Genomic DNA, 17,641 nt, shown 5'->3' with positions numbered 1-17,641 from the left:
ACGCAATCCAGCAGGTGAGCGTGTGGGTCTCCAGCACCAGGACTGGGAATTCCTGACCTATAAAATGCTCTGGTGCCAGGTTGGAATTATTACAATGAGGTACAGCAGTTAATGAGGTCATTCGACCTGCTGTGTAGTTGAGAGCTCGCAGGGAATAAACAGCAGAAGCCACTGGGCCCAGGGAGGAAGGATATGGGCTCAGAGGAGTCATGCACATCTCCAGTCTCGGGAGGCCACAACATCTCCGATTCTCCTTCTCGTCTCCCGGGGCTCTTAATTACCGAGTTGAAGTTATTTGCTCAATTGGACAAGCTGAAGCCTCGTTTGGTTCGTGAGGAGCTGGGGGTTTAGAGAGACCCATCAAACCTGCTGGACAGCCGGACAGCAGCCCTTGAGGCCCAGAGTGGGGGGGCTGTCTGTCCCAGCTGAGCTTTGAAATACTCCATTGGATCAATCAGTTGTGCAGTTAGAAGCAGATTATGGAGCTCTCCAGTTGTTCTCCGAAACTGGTGTTGCACACCCCTATCGTCACTTATCTCGAAGGCCTGAGCCCGGGGTCTTCAGCCCTGCTCCCAGACTGGCCAGTGTGTCTGCAGGTTACCTCTGGACGTCCGAAGCACCAGCTCCTGCAAGGCTGGGAGAAACTGTTACACTGATCCAGTTAAGCCCAATAACCGAGATGAAGATCATGGTGAAGAGGGCTGAGTTGGAGTGAGTTACAGGGGCCCCGGATGTCAGGACCTGGGGAGGAGCACCCTGGCCAAGGTAAGATCCCTAGGCCCTGCTGTGACCCCAATATTCTCTGGGGTTTTGGGAGTGTTGGTAATTAATAGACCTCGTAAGCGACGAAACGACGTCATAAAATTGAAACTGTATCCCCCCCTCTTCCGCGCCCTCCTCTATCTTTAATCGAAGACAGTGCAGTTCCCTCAGGCGAGCACTAGATGCCGCTCTTTCGGTTCTGGTAAATCGGGTGAGCTCTATGGCAACACAAGGTCCTTTACTTCTCTGCAGTGGATGATGGGGTCGGTATTGGTTTTAACCAGTGAAACACGAACCCAAGGACGCCAATGGAAATGACTAAAAAGCTGCATTTAAATCAAGAACAGGTGGCGCCTCCTTACCCAGAGAGTGGTAGGAGCGTGGAACAAGCTAGCCAGCCGTGTTGTTGAAGGCGATACCCCTGGATTGTCTCAGGAAACAGCTGAGAGCGATGGGGCCCTGGAACCAACTGGTTATTCATTACCACACTGGGCAGCTCGCGTGGCCTCCTCTCGTTTATAACCTCTATTAATTCCTTTTTTAGAAAACGGGATTTCACATTTCGTAGATCTGCAGCGTCAGCCTTGGCTTTCCTCGGCAGAGATGACTTGGGAGAAGTGATACCGTCTTACAGTAAAGAGGAAACAGAAAGTGGACCTCAGCCGCAGGCAGAGAGGACAGGAAAGTACAGAATATTCTGTTGGTTCTGTCTAAGAGCGATCGCCCTTACCGACCGAGGGTCGTGTGGTAAAACCGGCTTCATATCGAATGGATTGACAGATAAAAAAACAGCGTTTCTTCTGAGGAATGTATTGATTGCAATCGCATGCCCAAATATCAGTAAAATTTGTTTTTGAATACGCCTCATGGAAGACGCAGTACATGCCACGAATTTGAAAGTGAAATACAAAACACACACACACACACTGCTACGCACACCAATATATTTGTTATTATGTATTAATTACTGGCTTGTTTTTAATACTGTATCCAGATCCCAAACAGTAACGATGTACCAAAATAGTAACTGTTTTTCATACAGCTATACGAAAAGCGATGAACCAGGTGTTTGTGCACTCTTTCACACCACGGCAACGTTGTGAATATTTAAATACTTTTTAGGGACTTCAGGGGTTCTCGCTTTTTCTGCGACAGTACAGATCAATGAAAAAAAATCACCCCAGCACTCTGGTAGAGACGTCACCTTTTGCTATCCCGTTGGCGTTGCTGGAGCGGAAGGGGGCAAAGTTCAAAATCTCCACACTACCAAAATAAAAAGTAAGGGGGTGAGGGAAGACGGTCCCTGAGTATTACGACTACAAGTCCCACGATGCTCCGCGGCGCTCCACGGTGCATGCGCGTTTCACGTGCTTTAGGGGCGTTCTCTTTTTTTTTTCCTTCTCGGGCGCAGCAGCTCGTGGTTTCATTCGTCTCGGACTGGCCTGCGAAGCGCCAGCTCTGGGAATGTGTGGGTGTAGCCTGGGATTCGGGGTACCAAGGTGTCATCTAGCACTGGATTCCGCAAGCTGAAAGCCACCGGTGCATTCGTCCTTCATCGTCGTGATAACCGCTACCTTCAGCTTTTACCAGCAAAAGTAAGCGCGCTTTATTATTGCTCTTCTTATTGCGTTTATTGTTTTTGTTGGGGGGTTTTCCCCCCCAAGAAGCGCTTTTTTTAGTTAACTGATCTTTGCTTAAGGCCCTGGACAGCATTGAGACGCGGGGCTGTGAGAAAAGCTGTCAGAAACATGGCACTGTTTACCTGTGACGTCTGATCGCACGAATATGCAACAGCAGTGGGGCAAAGTAGCTTTAACACTTTATTGTTTTTTTTTCCCCTTTGCTTTTAATGCCAGCCGTTTGCTACCCCACTGTGCTGACGTCTAATGTATGGCGTTGTTGGCTACTCCAGTGTTTGTTGTAGGTTCCGGAAGGCCGGGTTGTCTTGGGTTTCTTGGTTCGCGTGCGGAAAAAGGAGTTGTTTTTTTCCCCATGTACTAAATATATACTGATGCATCTTGTGCGAAAGAGCCCGGAGTATATTAAAATGAAAAGGGGCGGTTTGTTTTGCGTCCAAAATAACCTGTTGCCTTGTAAACGTGTACAATAAAACGCGGTGATTAATCTTCGCGGGGAGAAGCAGTTTTCAGGTCGGTGTTTTTTTTTTAAATAGGTTAACCTCGTCTTTTGCTGTCCTTTCCCCCCGGATCGTTACTGTTGTGTTTGTGGGCTGGAGCCCGGCTGCCGTGTTGCGATGACAGGACGCACACGCCGGCGGCTCGGACGGTGTTGACGTTGTTCACGAGCAGTTCCTCAGGTATGCGCCCCTTTGGCGTCTGGGCTCGCGGCTCCGCAGGTCGGGCAGATGCACGCGCAGGGTTGTGGGTTCGGATGCATCTGGGATCCTTTGCATTGCACGTCCCCCCCTCCCTTCTGCGGGGTGTTCTGTTTAATAGTCGTTATTGCACGGAGACGAGCCAACAGCCACCGAAACAGAAACGCGCTTGGAATGATGCACACTCATGCGATGAGTAAAGTGCTCAACGTGCGTAACAGACTTCGGGGGGGACTGCTGTGTAGCTCGCAAGGCACTTATTAAATATCCTACAAAATGACAAGGCTGCGGGGTATGTACCGCTGGTTATCGCGACAGGTAGACCAGATTTTCACTTTACTTTGCTCTTTTTGGTCTTCGTCAAAGTACGCCTGTGTAGAAGCTTTGACGCGAATCGGCGTTTTGTTTTTTATTCGGGTGCTGTTGTGGCGGATGCGGGCAATTCCTCAACGGCAGGCCCGCGCTGGGATCAACGGCGTGTAAACAAACCGCGCGGGGGATATCGGGGCGCCCAGCCCGGCACCCTCGCTGGCGATATTGATGAACCGCTGTCCAGCACTTCACGGAATGAAACCGCTAAGAGCAGAACGCTTCAGCCGTCTGCATCTTTTCCATGAGCCGTGCGAGAAATTCACCTGCCTTCCATCGTGCGGACAGAAGTCCTTGATCTCAGCCCGTTGGTCTGTGTGCACAGACCAACGCGCTCGACCGAGAAGGGGTGGAAAACCCATGGTAGGGCAGAAACGGGGGGTGCAGTTCGCCATTGTTTCCAGCTGTGCCTCGGGTAGACTGGGGGCTGCGCGCACGAACCCTCGTCGCTGGATTGTAAAGGTCGCTGTCGACGGAAATGAAAATGTGCGCCCAGCGACAGCGGGCTGCAGACCAGACTCCCCCGTACGTCAGCGGGCACGCTGGAACCCCTACTTTTCAAGTCCATGGAGGGCTGCGATAGGACACACATGGCCGTTTAAGATAGTTAATGCGTTGTAATTGTAGAGGATTTTTTTTTTTGTTGCTGCTGCTGCATTGCCGCGGTCCCCCTCGATGCGTCATGTAACAGGCGGTGGGAGTAATCCGATGCCCTCATGCGGATGGCGGTGGGGGAAATCCCTCGATGCAGATAGGGTCTCTTTCAGAAGAGCACAGACACCAGTGTCTCCTAGAAGCAGCAGGTCTGGTAAAGACGGCGAGAGCGATCGAGCCACGGTGCAGCGCCGTCGGTCTCCCTGTGGACTGCCCTCCACAGGACTGCCCTCGCCGGCGAGCTGTGTTTCCGCTGGCGGAGCCCAAACCCCACGCCGGCGAGCTGGAGCGGAGGGGGTTGCGTGCGCGCTTGGGCACTCCCGCTCCGCCGGTGCCGGGGGGCTCCCCGACAAGCCGAGAACTGGGGAACCCCTAGCCAGCAGGACTCCCCTCCCGTCCCCGGGGTCTCGGGAGGTGGACTGGATCCCTGCTGGAGCCTCTGTGGGTCTCTGGCAGTCTGCGTTTGTGTGCAGTGTGTCCCGGGGAGGTGGAGCTGGTGTAGATTATGGGGACTCTTTCTGGTCTCTGGGGGGCACAGCTTCGGGTTAGCGGAGGGCGGCACTGTTTGACTGTAGGATTGCAGGAGAACCCCCAGCCTGCAAAGTGAAGCCACTGGATGTAAACGTAGAGACACGGAGGAGTTCTCTGCCATGTGTGCATGTACACTGGAGTTCTTATTCGCGCTGATCTCTCGGGACCCACACAACACCACGCAATGTAGACAGCACATCGCAAACATAATCAATAATAGCAACAGGAACAGCAAATAGGTTGTGGCACAATAAATATGCTGAGAAGACAGTAAATCTGACAGGAGAAGAAAGAAACCTCTGAAGGGGAACCCTCTGGTGCAGGCAAGCTCTCGCACCTGGCCTGTCCTGGCCAGCAGGCTCGTGATCTCCAAGTCAGAGCCGCAGGCCTGTCCTGCTCCGTGGCCTGGCCAGCAGGCTCGTGAGCTCTCAGTCAGAGCCGCAGGCCTGTCCTGCTCCGTGGCCTGGCCAGCAGGCTCGTGAGCTCTCAGTCAGAGCCGCAGGCCTGTCCTGCTGCGTGGCCTGGCCAGCAGGCTCGTGATCTCCAAGTCAGAGCCGCAGGCCTGTCCTGCTCCCAAGCTGAGCTCAGTCTCCCAGCTGTGGGCTGTGATGAGGATCTCTGAGGTTGGGGTGTCTGTCGCTGACCCGGCGCGGAGGGCCCCCTGGCAGCCTACAGCGCTCCTCCTCGGGCGGGGGCTGGCGGCGCTTTAGGTGCACGCTTCAGGGGAACATGCCCGCCTCCAGGTCTGCTCCCCGCTGCCCGAGCTTCGCAGCGCTCTGCGGGGCCGATGGTTGATTTGACAGCTGGGGGTGTCAGGTGGCGCAGGATGCTCAACAAAATAGTTGGCCGTTGGAAGACATGGGAAGAAATAAAAGTACCAGCCGATGGCAGCGCGCCAGTCATGCCATGCCGCTGCCAGGGCAGGAATCCCAGGATCGAATTTATTCCCGCACAGCGGGGTGGAAGGAGTCGGACGCCAAGGTGCAGCAGCTGCCTCCAGCAGCGGGAACAGTAGATGTAGCCCGCAGAGCCGACAGTGGGGGAACAAGCCTGCGGTCTGGCTTCGATGGGCGCAGCACAGGAGTCCTGGCTGTCTCCGTCTCTTTTATCATTGTGCTGTGTGGGGTTGTGTGAGGGCCGGACGCCGCTAGTGCTGGGGGGGCATGACGCGGGTGGGGGTGCGGGCGTGCGCCAGCGCTGTGCGCAGGGCTTTAATCGCGGCGGCTGGACGGGGCCATCATCTCTCGGCCTGCGGCCCGCCGGGTCAGGCAGCGCTGGCCGTGTGGCGGGCCAGGCAGTGGGCCGGGCTGCAGTGCGACGGCGTCCGTGTTGTGCGTCGACGCGACTCTCACTTCGCGTTGCCCGGGGCGTGTTTTCATTGTGCCCAGATGCCCGTCGCTGCAGTATCATATCATTAAACTGGCTTTTTCTTTCCGGTTTGCTTCGCCTCCCAGGAGTTTTCGGGGGGGGTTATTCCAGCAGAGGATCCTGCTGTCAGAGTTTGCTTCCCTGGGATATCCTGGCAGATTGGGCAGCGGCACGTCGCTGCCCCCTGCTGCTCGGGGAGAGGTTTCTGGGGGGGGGCGAAGCAGAAGCTGTGGCAAAGGTATTGTTCCGAGGGTCTCGGGTTCCGCCCAGTCGAGCAGCAGCTGGACTGGCCCAGCAGCTCGTCTGCAGCCCCAGCTGCCGAGACTGTCGAGCCGCGAGCATTTCGGAGGCGCGGAGAGGGACCCAGAGGGAAAGAACACAAGTGCATTGTCTCCGGCTCTCCCAGTCGCTCTCTGTGGTTTGGGAGCAGTTAAACTTGGCTCGAAGAAGCGCTGGCTGCTTGACATTTAAAAGCTCACGAACGCAAGAAGAATTCCCTGTGCTGGTTTTATGGCTGAGGTTGCACAATCAGTCCGTGCTGCAACCCAGCGGTGATGAGTGCTTCGTTTTGGTGATATTGTTAGTATGCAGAGGCAGGGAGCGGGGGTATTTTTTGCGGTGTGTTTAAACGCTGTCTGGATCAAAATCCTTGCCCTTTCACAAGAATGGGTTCCCACGAGCGACTCGTCCTGTATGTGGAGATGCAGTAGAGATTTGGAAAAGTTTATGCAACATCTGTTTTTTTTTTAAATCAAAAGCAAAGGTCTGATGAGGATGTGGCCGCGGTATCGGAGTGTTTCTAAATCTAAAATGTGCAGTTGCAGGAAACGACCCCCGGCACCTTGGGTGACAGGGCGATACCAACGCAGGGTGCAGCACCAGTGAAATTACTGATTGTCTGCGTGTTACCAATAGAACGCAGCAGCAGAACTAACTGCTGTGCACTGCCTGCTTCACCCGATACGGTAAAAAAAATCCATGCATATACTGTATAGCCATGTAATTAATACCCTGCAAAGATCTGTCAGCTGGATGCAGGAGCAAAAAGCCCAACCGCACAGACAGGTTTCTAAGGGCTTGACTGATGTTCCAGTCTCGGATGTGTTCTGAGAATGTAGGTGTGTGCGTGTCTGTCAGTGTGGGCAAGCCCTGAGCTTGCTCGCTCGCTCCTCCCTGACCTTTAAGAGCCAGGCTGTGAATCCTGCCTCGGGCAGGGCCTGGTAAACGGCTGCCTGTCTAGGACAGCGTGTGGAGCTGTCAGGGCAGAGCTGGGAATACTGCTCCTCCTCAAAGCCAGCAGAGCTCCAACTCGAGCAGTCGGCTTTTGGCGTTCGGTATATGATAAAGGAGCTTTTTCTTCCCCAGTGCCTTTACTGAGAATTTCTCTTTTTTTATTAGCTTGATAGAAGCTTTTAATCCAACTTGAGATACAAGGATTACAGAATAGAAAATCCTTGCCTTGTAGAAGCAAAAAAGAAGCTCGCAATCCCAGAAGCTAAACAAGTGACAAAGCAGTAACGTTTTCAAAGAGTGGACAGGAGTTTCTTTCCTCTAGCTCGCAAGAGCACGGGCTGCTGTTTCCTTAGAGTCTTTGTGTAACACGTGTCTGGAGATGAGATGTGAGCAGATCTACAAAACACTTCACCTACTGGAATGTAGACTCTGTCCCTCAAGTACTTATGCAACAGGCTGAAAGCAGGATCACAGGGCATTATTACATTCATTCAGATTAAAAATGTGCCTATTTTTACTTTAAAAGCAACTCTGAAGGAAGAACCAGTGGAGCCATCAATCAAGTTGGTTTCCAGTTTAAAGATCCTGTGACTTGAAAGCTGTTAAAAATGAGCATGTTGTGTGCACTTCACTTAAGAAGTGAGTTTTTTAGTGGCTCTTTGTTCCCCATGTATAGCAGGTGAGACAGTTTTTACTGACATCGGGATGTGAAGCTGTATGGTTCTGGTTTCGGGCCGGGAGTATGTGTGTGTAGGGCTCTGGTTTCGGGCTAGGGGTGTGTGTGGTTCTGGTTTCGGGCTAGGGGTGTGTGTCTGTGGGGCTCTGGGTTCGAGCTGTGTGTGTGTGTGTGTGTGTGTGTGTGTGTGTGTGTGTGTGTGTGTGTGTGTGTGTGTGTGTGTGTGTGTGTGTGTGTGTGTGTGTGTGTGTGTGTGTGTGTGTGTGTGTGTGTGTGTGTGTGTGTGTGTGTGTGGCTCTGGGTTGGGGCTGGGGCTGTGTGTGGGGGATCTGAGTTCGGCCCACCTCTGTGTGTGGGGCCCCGGGTTCGAGCTGGGGGTCTTACATGCATGTGATAAAGAGGTGGAGGGGTTGCTTGTGCAAATCTGAGCTCGGAAGCTTACAGGCCCAGCGCCTTGCTCTTTCCAAGCTGGGTCATATGAACAGGCCAGCGTGTCACTGCTGCCTCCCCTCTCCGCCTCGGCTTCTTCCTCTTCGCGGCTTCGTCTCTTTCCCTCCTTTGTCCTCCTCAGTCCCACTTTCATCGCCTCTTTCTCTTTGCCCTCCCTCCTCCTTTCCATGTCCAGCCTTCCCCCCCTCCTCGTCCTCTCGGTGCCTGTCCGGCGCCGTCTCCTCTCCCTCATCCAGCGTTGCTTCGTCCTCTCGGCATCTCTTTCTGCTCCTCTGCGTTGTTGCATCTCGTGTCTCGTCTGGGCGGAAAGGCGGAGATGTCATTGTCGCTCGCGTGGCTTTTGCAGGGTTTTGGACCGAGCGGCGCCGGACTGCACTGCAGCCTCTGCGTGCCGCCCGTGTGCCGCCCCCCCCCCCCCTCATGTGAAGGTGTGGCGATCAGGAACAAGAAAAACACGTGCCCTGCAGCTCAGTGCAGTGCTAGCCCTTACGGGGATAAGGATGATGTCGTCACCCTGGCCTTCCCCTCTCCCCGGGCTGATCTCATCGTGCCCAGCGAGCGATCATCGCCGCGTGGGTCCGGTGAGTCACCCGCGGCTCCTCCGCTGGGCTGAGGGGTGAGGTCACGGGCCCGGCTGCTGCGGTGCGCGGGCTCGGGGGCAGAGGGGCTGTCAGCGCGCGCACCCTGGATCCCCGCGCAGCATCGCCTCGCTGCCCTGGCTGTCTGCTAGAGGAGGGCGTTGCAGACAGTGGTCTAGCGAGCTGCAGCTGTCGTCTTGTGCACCGCAAGCCCGGCGTACGCTGTCTGCCTTCTGCTTGCTATCTGCAAGGTAAGGCTGGCCCTTGAAAGGCTCTTTGTGTCTGGCTGGCTCTATGCTTCAGCAGAGGAGCCCCAGGAAGCAGCCTGGTTTTTTTCGCTTGAATGGGTCTTGCTTGCTGCTTGCACATTTCTTTCAAAGCTCCTCCACTTCCCCTTGTAACTGATCTTAGTTTTTGTGTGTGTGTGTGTGGGGGGGGGGGGCTGCGTGAATTTGGCAGTAGTGTAGCACAGGTTTGTTCCCTCGCTCATCTTAAGAGGAGGGGTCGCCCCAGGCTGGTTTTCCGTCCAGCAGGAGTGTTGAGCCACCTGGATGAGCTCAGTGCTGACCTAACTGGAGCAGCTGTTCCCAGCACTTCTGGTGCTGCTGGTTTCAAGACACAAGGAAACCCAGCAGATACTGTACAGGGGTCCTCCAGGACCAGAACTGTGGGTGCTTGTATTCTTGTACTGTGCGTTCTTTTTCTTTTGTTAGCTTCTCATCACATCAGTAAAACACAGCCAGCAGCTCACTTGTGACCTGGGAGGTTCTGCTGAAAGTGTGGCAGAGAGTACTGCTGCTTCGATAGGGGTGGTGTGGTGTGGTGTGTGTGTGTGGTGGGGGGGGGTGCTGTTGTAGGGGGACTATTGCAAAAGGAAAAAAAAGCTCAGAGCTGAGGTTTCCTTCCTCTGCTGGCTCGTCCGAGATGCAGAGCACAGACCCCAGCAGGAGACAGGTGCTTCAGGTCAGACCACACTGGCAGAGGAAGCCCAGTCCACAGCTGCAGGGCTGCTCTGGCTGTCCCCCCACCTCGAGGGGCAGATGCCGGGGATGGGGGTCACAAGGGTCCGTCGTTCATTGCGCCGCCGGGGGGTTGGGGGTGGGAGTGGTTCACGTTCCTGTGTTGCTGCTGCGCGGCTGAAGCAGGAGCTTGACTCTGCCCGCCTGGCTTGTTTCTTACACTGCGCGGCCCGTCTGCAGGAAGCCTGGCGTCCCCCGCACCCGATGCCAGCGTGATCCCAGGAGATCAGGACCGGCGCGTGCCGGAGCCGGATCTTTGGCAGGTTTGAGGGTTGCTGACGAGTCCTGAAACAACTCGTACAGCTGCGCAGTCTTCCTGCCATCGCAGGTGCCCCTTCCGTCTTGGGGTCGAATGCCAAACTTTTGTTGTTTGTGCTCTTTGATATACTTGAACGCGGGTATCTCTTTTTTTTGGGGGGGGGGGATTTTTTTCCTAAACCTGGGATTCCCAACCAGGAGACTTTGGTGGGATGTGTAGCGAACCCTGTCTGGTCTCTCCAGTGGTTTCTGTGTTTGCATTTCGCTGGGGCTGCTTTTTCTTTCCAATGGATGGGGGTGGGGGAAGCAGAGAGCACATGTGGAAATCATGCGGAAGGGCATTTAAACATCAGAACAGCACTTATTTACACAAAGAGTGGGTAGGAGTCTGGAACAAGCTGACCTGAAGCCTTGTTGAAGCCCTGGCTTCTATCAGGAAGCAACTGGATAAGATCCTCGGGTCGGTCCACTGATTAACCACCGAATGAGCTGAGAGGGCCGAAGGGCCACCTCTCGTTGGTAACACTGGTGTCCGTTTCTGGTGGTAACGGTTCTGCAGTGCTGGACAGCAGGCAGGTGCTGTTTTGGTAGCAGCGCAGGTTTTTAACGGCAGTATTGTCGGCCAGGGGCCTCGTTGGATAGAACAGCTCCAGATCCTCCCGTTGCGCGAGCAGATGCCGAACGAGAGAGCTCAGATCCGGAAGGAGAGGTCAGTGTCGAACATGTGCAGTGAACAAATCGAGCTGAACGCGGGCTGTGAGACCGGGCCGGGAGGGCCGTGTCTCGGCGGCAGCCCTGTGATCAGAAAGCGTGCCCCGCTCCGAAAGGGGAAGCAGCGGGCGCTTTTTAGGAAGAACCTTTGGAAAGACCCTGGAGCGGCTCCAGGAAGCTGGGGGGGGTAGGGAGCTCACGGCAGGATGGCAGAAGAGCTGGGAGACGTGCCAGGGAGTAGGTGCTGGAGGATAGAATGTCACGGGGAAGGCGGCGTGCTCCAGTTCCAGGACAGATCCCTACCCCGTGCGTCTCAAATTCAGACCTTCCTCCCCTCCTCCTCCTCCTCCTCCTCTCATGCTGGCAAGATGTGAGAAAGACACAACAGGTCTGGATTTGGTGCTTGCGTTCATCTCTGAACTCGTCCATGTTTACACTGCCTCCTGTAGGCTGGACATCTCATGACGGTGCCTTTTCTGTCACTGTTCAGTTGTTGTTTAATGTCCATCCTCCGAGCCTAACAGAGACAAATTCTTTGACTGTTCAGATCTAAACTGAATACTCACCTTTTTCCAGATGTCTGATTCCCTTACATTATATCTGTGCTATTATATCTATTATTATATGTGCTCATTTAATTTCTTTTACTTTTTATTGTTCTTTTTCTTTATCCCTATGGAAAATGTCCTTGGGTTTGGACAGGTGCTTTATAAATGTTTTTTTTTTCCTCTTTAAAGTCTTTGTTTCCTGATGCAGCTGTTCTTGTTCACAGGGTCCTTTCTGATGTAAAAGCAGAGGCAGAAACACAGAAGATGTCTCTGTGCCGGTGCTCAATGAAGGCCAGCGAGTCCTACACTGGGGGCAGCCTGATCGATAAGTGGAGGGGTATTAAGGTGCTTCTGTTCTGGACCCGGGATGGGGAGAAATGGCTCTCGTATGTGGAGGGGAAGGTCTGTGCCGAGGACATGTGCATTCAAGCTGCAAAGGCCGTTGGTAAGTCCAACACTGGGGGACTGGCACAGCAGATCTCCTGTCCCCCTGCAGGACAGCCCACACTGGGGGACTGGCACAGCAGATCTCCTGTCCCCCTGCAGGACAGCCCACACTGGGGGACTGACAAAGCAGATCTCCTGTCCCCCTGCAGGACAGCCCACACTGGGGGACTGGCACAGCAGATCTCCTGTCCCACTGCAGGACAGCCCACACTGGGGGACTGGCACAGCAGATCTCCTGTCCCACTGCAGGACAGCCCACACTGGGGGACTGGCTAAGAGATCTCCAGTCCCCCTGCAGGACAGCCCACACTGGGGGACTGGCACAGCAGATCTCCTGTCCCCCTGCAGGACAGCCCACACTGGGGGACTGGCACAGCAGATCTGTACTGTCAGTTTTTCCTTAGTGTTGGGGGAGGGGGGTAGTCTGTTTGTCTGGTGATCTAATTGTTGAAGTTACTAGCTTATTGAAATTAAATAGTTTTGCACAAGATCATTCAAAACAGAGCTGAGCTTGGAGAAGATCATAGCTTCCCCAGATTACATGCCAAGCGTCCCTTGACAGGGGTTTGGTTTTCATCCTTTGCACCCTGGCTGGAATCTCAGAACTGCACCTGCGTGCGCTTGCCTTCGCTTCAGGGTCTGACATGCAGGAAGAAGCAAGAGTGCTGCAATCCACGTGACAGGATGTGCTGACTGTTCAACCAAGTCACATGTTGGCTGTGTGTATTCACAGGGGGTGCTCTGCCTTTGCGCTCCCCCCTCCACCTCCCCTCCGAGTTGGCCTCAGAATCCCTCACTAACACAGATGTTTCTCTTCCGATTGCTCCTGCAGGAATATCCCCGCTGTGCCACAGCCTGTTTGCACTCTATGACCCAGAGAAGAAGTGCTGGTTCAGTCCCAACCATGTGTTTGCAGTGGCGGACGAGCAGAACTTGATTGTCCATTACCGCATGAGGTAGGTCCCTCCGATCCTGCTGTTCAATTCCTGTCAATGGCCCTGGAGCGATGAACTCTGTGGAAAAACACGAGGCATGAAAACATTCAGATGACCGGAGGTTGTTGGGCAACATCTGGGTGCTTCGGCTGTGCCAGATTTCCCAGCAGGCTGTTTCTAGACTCCCACAATCCTCCTGGCAAAGACGTGCTTCCTGTTTCCCGTCAGCAGCGAGCCTCAGACAGACTTTTCGTTGGTGCCCCCTTGTGTTGCTGCTGGTCCTGAAACCCCCTGGTTTGCCCTGGTCTTTTCCCGTGGGAGTGTCTCACATCTGAATCAAGGCCCCACGTCATCCCTCTTCCAGCCTAAAAGGATTCCGTTTCCTTGGCAACATTGCCCTCATTCCTCATTTCAGCAGCGAGTCTGGGTGATCTGCTCTGTACAGCCTCTGGAGCCAGACGTTCCAGGGGAGCCCTCCTGCTTGCCAGTGCAGGGCTGGAGGTCCCTGCTCTGAAACGATTATGAGGAGGAAGCTCTGGCCTGAGCCAGCCTGGATGTTCTGGGGCCTTTGGTGCTTTTTCACGTCTGGAAAGCAGGAGACATGTAATACCCAGAGGATGGGCGGAGCCTGGTTTTGGGAACAGGGCCCAGCCCCAACCATAAAGTCGTGAGGCTCTTCGAAGAGGCGACTCAGTTGTATTTTTTTGGGCGGAACTGGGGAGCGGGACGCTCGTTTTAATTGTCCGAGTGCAGCGAAACTGCTGGCTATCGACTTCCAAAAGCAGTGTTGGTCTCGAATGTGCACTATGGCAAACAGAGGATAAGTGCTGGATTAGTCTGCGCCCGAGAAACGTGAGCCTTCTTGTGCCTGTCCGCAGTGCACAGCCTGCATGCAGATCACTGCTTTCTGGATGAGTGTCATCAGTTTCTTTTTTTTTTTCTCGGATCACTAGAAAACTCGTTCTCTAACTTGGCGGCTCGTTGATTCATAATTGAATTTTCAGAGTTACTAAACCAAAACTCTGACCTTTAAGCGGCTGCGGCGCGCTCTACAGATCTGGCTTTGTATTTTTGTTGTTGTTGTTGTTGTTGTTATTGCTGCTGCTCTTGAAACTCGTTTCGGATTTAGAAACACCAGATCGCCCAAATCGTTTTCTTTCTTTTGAGCCGCACGCCCGGCCTCTAAGGCAGAAGCCGCTGGTGCCTCGGCCCTCGCTGGGAGCCGAGCGCATCCGACCCTGGGCGATGTCATCCTCGCACGGAGTTCTCCGACGCCGCAAAATCGCTGCGCGCTCCAGGGGTTCTGTGTGAACGATCGATCGGTTTTCTCTTCTCCCCGCCCCCCCTGCCCCCACAGAGCCTTTCAGGTCATGGGCTGTTCACAGTTCGCAGTTCTGGCGAAAGGAGTTTCCCAAGCGCGGGCTGTGTTCCATGAGGTTGGGTTTCTGGCGCGAGAACAAGAAAACAGAAAGCGAGCCAGAGCTGGGCACCGGCTTCTGGCTCAGAGTTCCCCGCGCTAAAGGGAGAAGGAAAACTCTCGTCCCACTGTCGGGCGCTTTCTGAAACAAGTGCACAGCAGTCGACGGGAAGACTTGTTCCTCTGTTTCTTGGTATTGTATCAGTGCTGTTCTAAGTATTTGAACATCCTGTTGCTGACATTGCGTTGTACCCAGACGCTCTTATTCGTCAGAGACTGTGCATAGATTCTTCTTTTCTCTTCTCCGTACTCCCATGATGCAGAAAGGTCTGTAAAAGCCCAAAATCGATGCTCTTGTATAACGGAAAATGAATTTTTAATTGAAAAAAGTCATACTTGTCATTTCGCACTTACTCATCGTCTCTGCTTGTGGCCCGCGGTAAAGGCCAAATAGCCATTTTTATTTTAGTATCCCTTGAACTCTTTAGTCAAACAGGTGAATGTTAGTTTGCTGAGATGGAAACTGAGGATCAAAATGATTGAGAAGTCCACTGTGTGGCGTGCATGCTAAAAATAACCCCATTAGGACTGCACGCGTTTCCTTCTTAGAATGCAGGAAGCTTCTCTAATCCTAGAATGAGTGTGTTGAGAGAGCAGAGCCTTATCAGGTCTCCCTCTGTATATCCTGATTGTAACAGATCAGGGTCCTTGTGCAAAATATTGGCATTTATTAAAGGATTTTTCCTGGCAAATGGACCCCGAGTTATTTCCTCCAGTGGCCATCGTGAAGTACTTGGCGCAACCCTTGTTGTTGAGACGTTTGTAACCCCGGCGTCCTTGCCAAAATTCCCATTGACCTTTACCAATCACGGCCTCCTAATAATCGCCATTATGAACTGGCTTCATTACTCTCTTCTCCTCCCCACTGATAGCTGGTGTGTGTGAGTGTACTGGTGCACTATGGCTGCCATCACATCATCTAGGTGGGTCTGGACACTGGTAGTGGAGGAGGGGAGTCCCCATTACCTGTAAAGCGCTTTGAGTGGAGTGTCCAGAAAAGTGCTATATAAGTGTAAGCTATTATTATTATTATTATTATTATTATTATTATTATTATTATTATTATTAAAAGTGCTCTAGTAGTCCTGATGGCCTTAAACCCACTGCCTGAAAATGGAAGTCCAGCTGCTTTAAAGCACAGAGAAGTGTCTGAGAAGGGGGCACTGGCCTGGAGTGATGCCACAGCGAGCGGAAAGTCCAGATCTTCTCACGGCGGCTTCGGCCGGCTGATTAAACAGATGAGGAACATGTTATAAATCAGTGTGCTGTCACCGCTGCTGTCTCGCCAAGAAACAGTGAAACTCTCCGCTCGGGGCCGTGGTCTGCCAGCGCCGACTCAGCTAAAACCTGCGATCGCTAAAGGTGTTTCATTATTGATCACGCGATAATGCAGTAACATAAGCATGGCCTGGGGGCTTCGGGGACAGCGGTAAAAGCTTCTTCTGGTATCTTCTGCGAGGAGCTGGCCCTGCTATCCGGTTTCAGAACTCTCTCCTCGGCACAGGGGGAGTGAAACATTAGAGTCTAAAAGCAGAAATTTTACCAATAAGGGCCTTCAGATTTCTGTGTGCGTCATCAGTGCTGCCTGTCTCCTGAGCACTGGAGCTCATCTTCTGTCTCTCTCTCTCACTCCGAATCCTTCTCCTCTCTACTGAAATTCCCAGGAGTGGTATGGGAGGGAGTAGGATTCTTCGAAACCGGCCTTTTCCCATTTTGCTGATCTTAGCAATATTAGAAGGGCAAATATTTTCCCCATTTCTTCCTGGAGTCGTCCTTTCGATGGGCTTTTTCATGAGCTTGGCTTTTTGTCTCTTCCTTGGCGGCATTCTTATTTCAGTGTTTGTTTTTTTTACCCTGTGGTTCAGCTGATATGCTGGTGTAAAAAAAATGCATTCCTGCGTTCCTGCTCTTCTGCTCCACTCCTACGTGTTGTGGCCGAGTGAGCCAGAGGGTGGAACCGGCAGGTCAGCTTTGAAACCCTGAGAGCAGCAGCTCCTTCTACAGGGAACTCCGAAGCCAATCAGTGACTGAAGGCTTGGAAATTCAATCGATCAAGGCCACACCAGTGGATCGATTCAATTAAGAGCTGAGGGTCCTGCCAGAACCAGGTGTTAGGATCTCTGGTGCAAGAGATGGTTTTTTATGATAATCATCACATTCCTGGGAATTATTTTTTTGTTCATTCTTTTATGCTTTACTTTACTTTTTTGTTTTCCTTAAGCTCTGATTTATTTAGTGATCAGATTGTCTCCAGTATGTGGACAAACTTGTAAGGCATCTACGGCTGAAAGCTCTCTGTTCTTGCACTGCTTAAGAAAAAGAGAGAAAAAAAACGGCCTTTGTGCTCTTTTTGTTGCCTTCCCCTGTGTGCATCCCTGTCCATCACCCTTCCTTCCTCTTTTACTGCTGCATCTCTGGTTAGGAAGTATTTTTCCATCCTGGCAAAATTTCCCATTGGCCCTTACCAATCATGGCCTCCTAATAATCCCCATCTATGAATTGGTTACATTACTCTGCTCTCCTCCCCACTGATAGCTGGTGTGTGGTGAGTGTACTGGCAGGTGGGGCTACACACCCGCAGGTGGTAGAGGGGATCCCCATTACCTGTAAAGTGCTTTGAGTGGAGTGTCCAGAAAAGAGCTATATAAGTGTAAGTAATTATTATTATTATTATTATTATTATTATTCTCCCTTACATTATTCATCAGTCCTTCTCTAGACCTGAGGCTGTGCTGGGTTGGCCTACCAGAGGCCGGACAGGATCCGATTCCCCATGAAGTGCCTTAACTGGGCGCAGTTTAATCTTTGTAGTAGATTTCAATGCCAGGCGTCTGAAATCCGTATTCTTGTGCACAAGCCAGGTTTCTGTGCACAGACTGGCCTTTCTTAATGTTGTTAGAGAGGAATGTTTGTGGTAGGTATCTAATGTTCTGTTTTCAGTTTGGATTCAATGCAGCATTGCGGCGGGGGTCAGCTGTGGTTTATGAGAAGTTGTGCCCTTTGCCCTGAAGGAGCACCGCTTTCTTGCGATTTCTTCGGCTCGCAGGGCCGGAGCCCTGCTGGGGCTGCCGTCCGAGTCCTGCAGGAGGCTGGTGGGCCTGACCCCGGTTTTGCCTTCCTCTCCCTCCCGCAGGTTTTACTTCCGCAACTGGCACGGCCTGAACGAGAAGGAGCCGGCGGTGTACCGGTCCGTGCTGCGCGGCGGCGGGGACTGGAGCAGAGGGAAGGCGAAGGGCGAGCCGGGCAGCCCGCTGCTGGACCAGCCGTCCCTGGAGTACCTGTTCGCACAG

At 53.0% G+C, this 17,641-nt stretch overlaps 1 protein-coding gene across 1 annotated transcript in view; it reads left to right on the top strand.

Annotated features, from left to right (window-relative positions):
- The first annotated feature begins 2,151 nt into the window (after positions 1 to 2,151).
- tyk2 (tyrosine kinase 2) overlaps positions 2,152 to 17,641 on the top strand; it is a 42,428-nt gene continuing 26,938 nt past the window's right edge. The window contains exons 1-4 of the mRNA XM_088603466.1: positions 2,152 to 2,357; positions 11,717 to 11,937; positions 12,772 to 12,895; positions 17,485 to 17,641. Coding sequence (XP_088459592.1) covers positions 11,757 to 11,937; positions 12,772 to 12,895; positions 17,485 to 17,641 — 462 coding nt within the window. The 5' untranslated portion in view covers positions 2,152 to 2,357; positions 11,717 to 11,756. The remainder of the gene's footprint in view (positions 2,358 to 11,716; positions 11,938 to 12,771; positions 12,896 to 17,484) is intronic.

This window comes from Lepisosteus platostomus, chromosome 13 (genome assembly GCF_059453375.1).
Source record: "Lepisosteus platostomus isolate fLepPlt1 chromosome 13, fLepPlt1.hap1, whole genome shotgun sequence".
NCBI classification, from domain to species: Eukaryota; Metazoa; Chordata; class Actinopteri; order Semionotiformes; family Lepisosteidae; genus Lepisosteus; species Lepisosteus platostomus.
The sequence above is the reverse complement of the archived record's forward strand: the minus strand, read 5'-3'. Positions and strand labels throughout refer to the sequence as shown.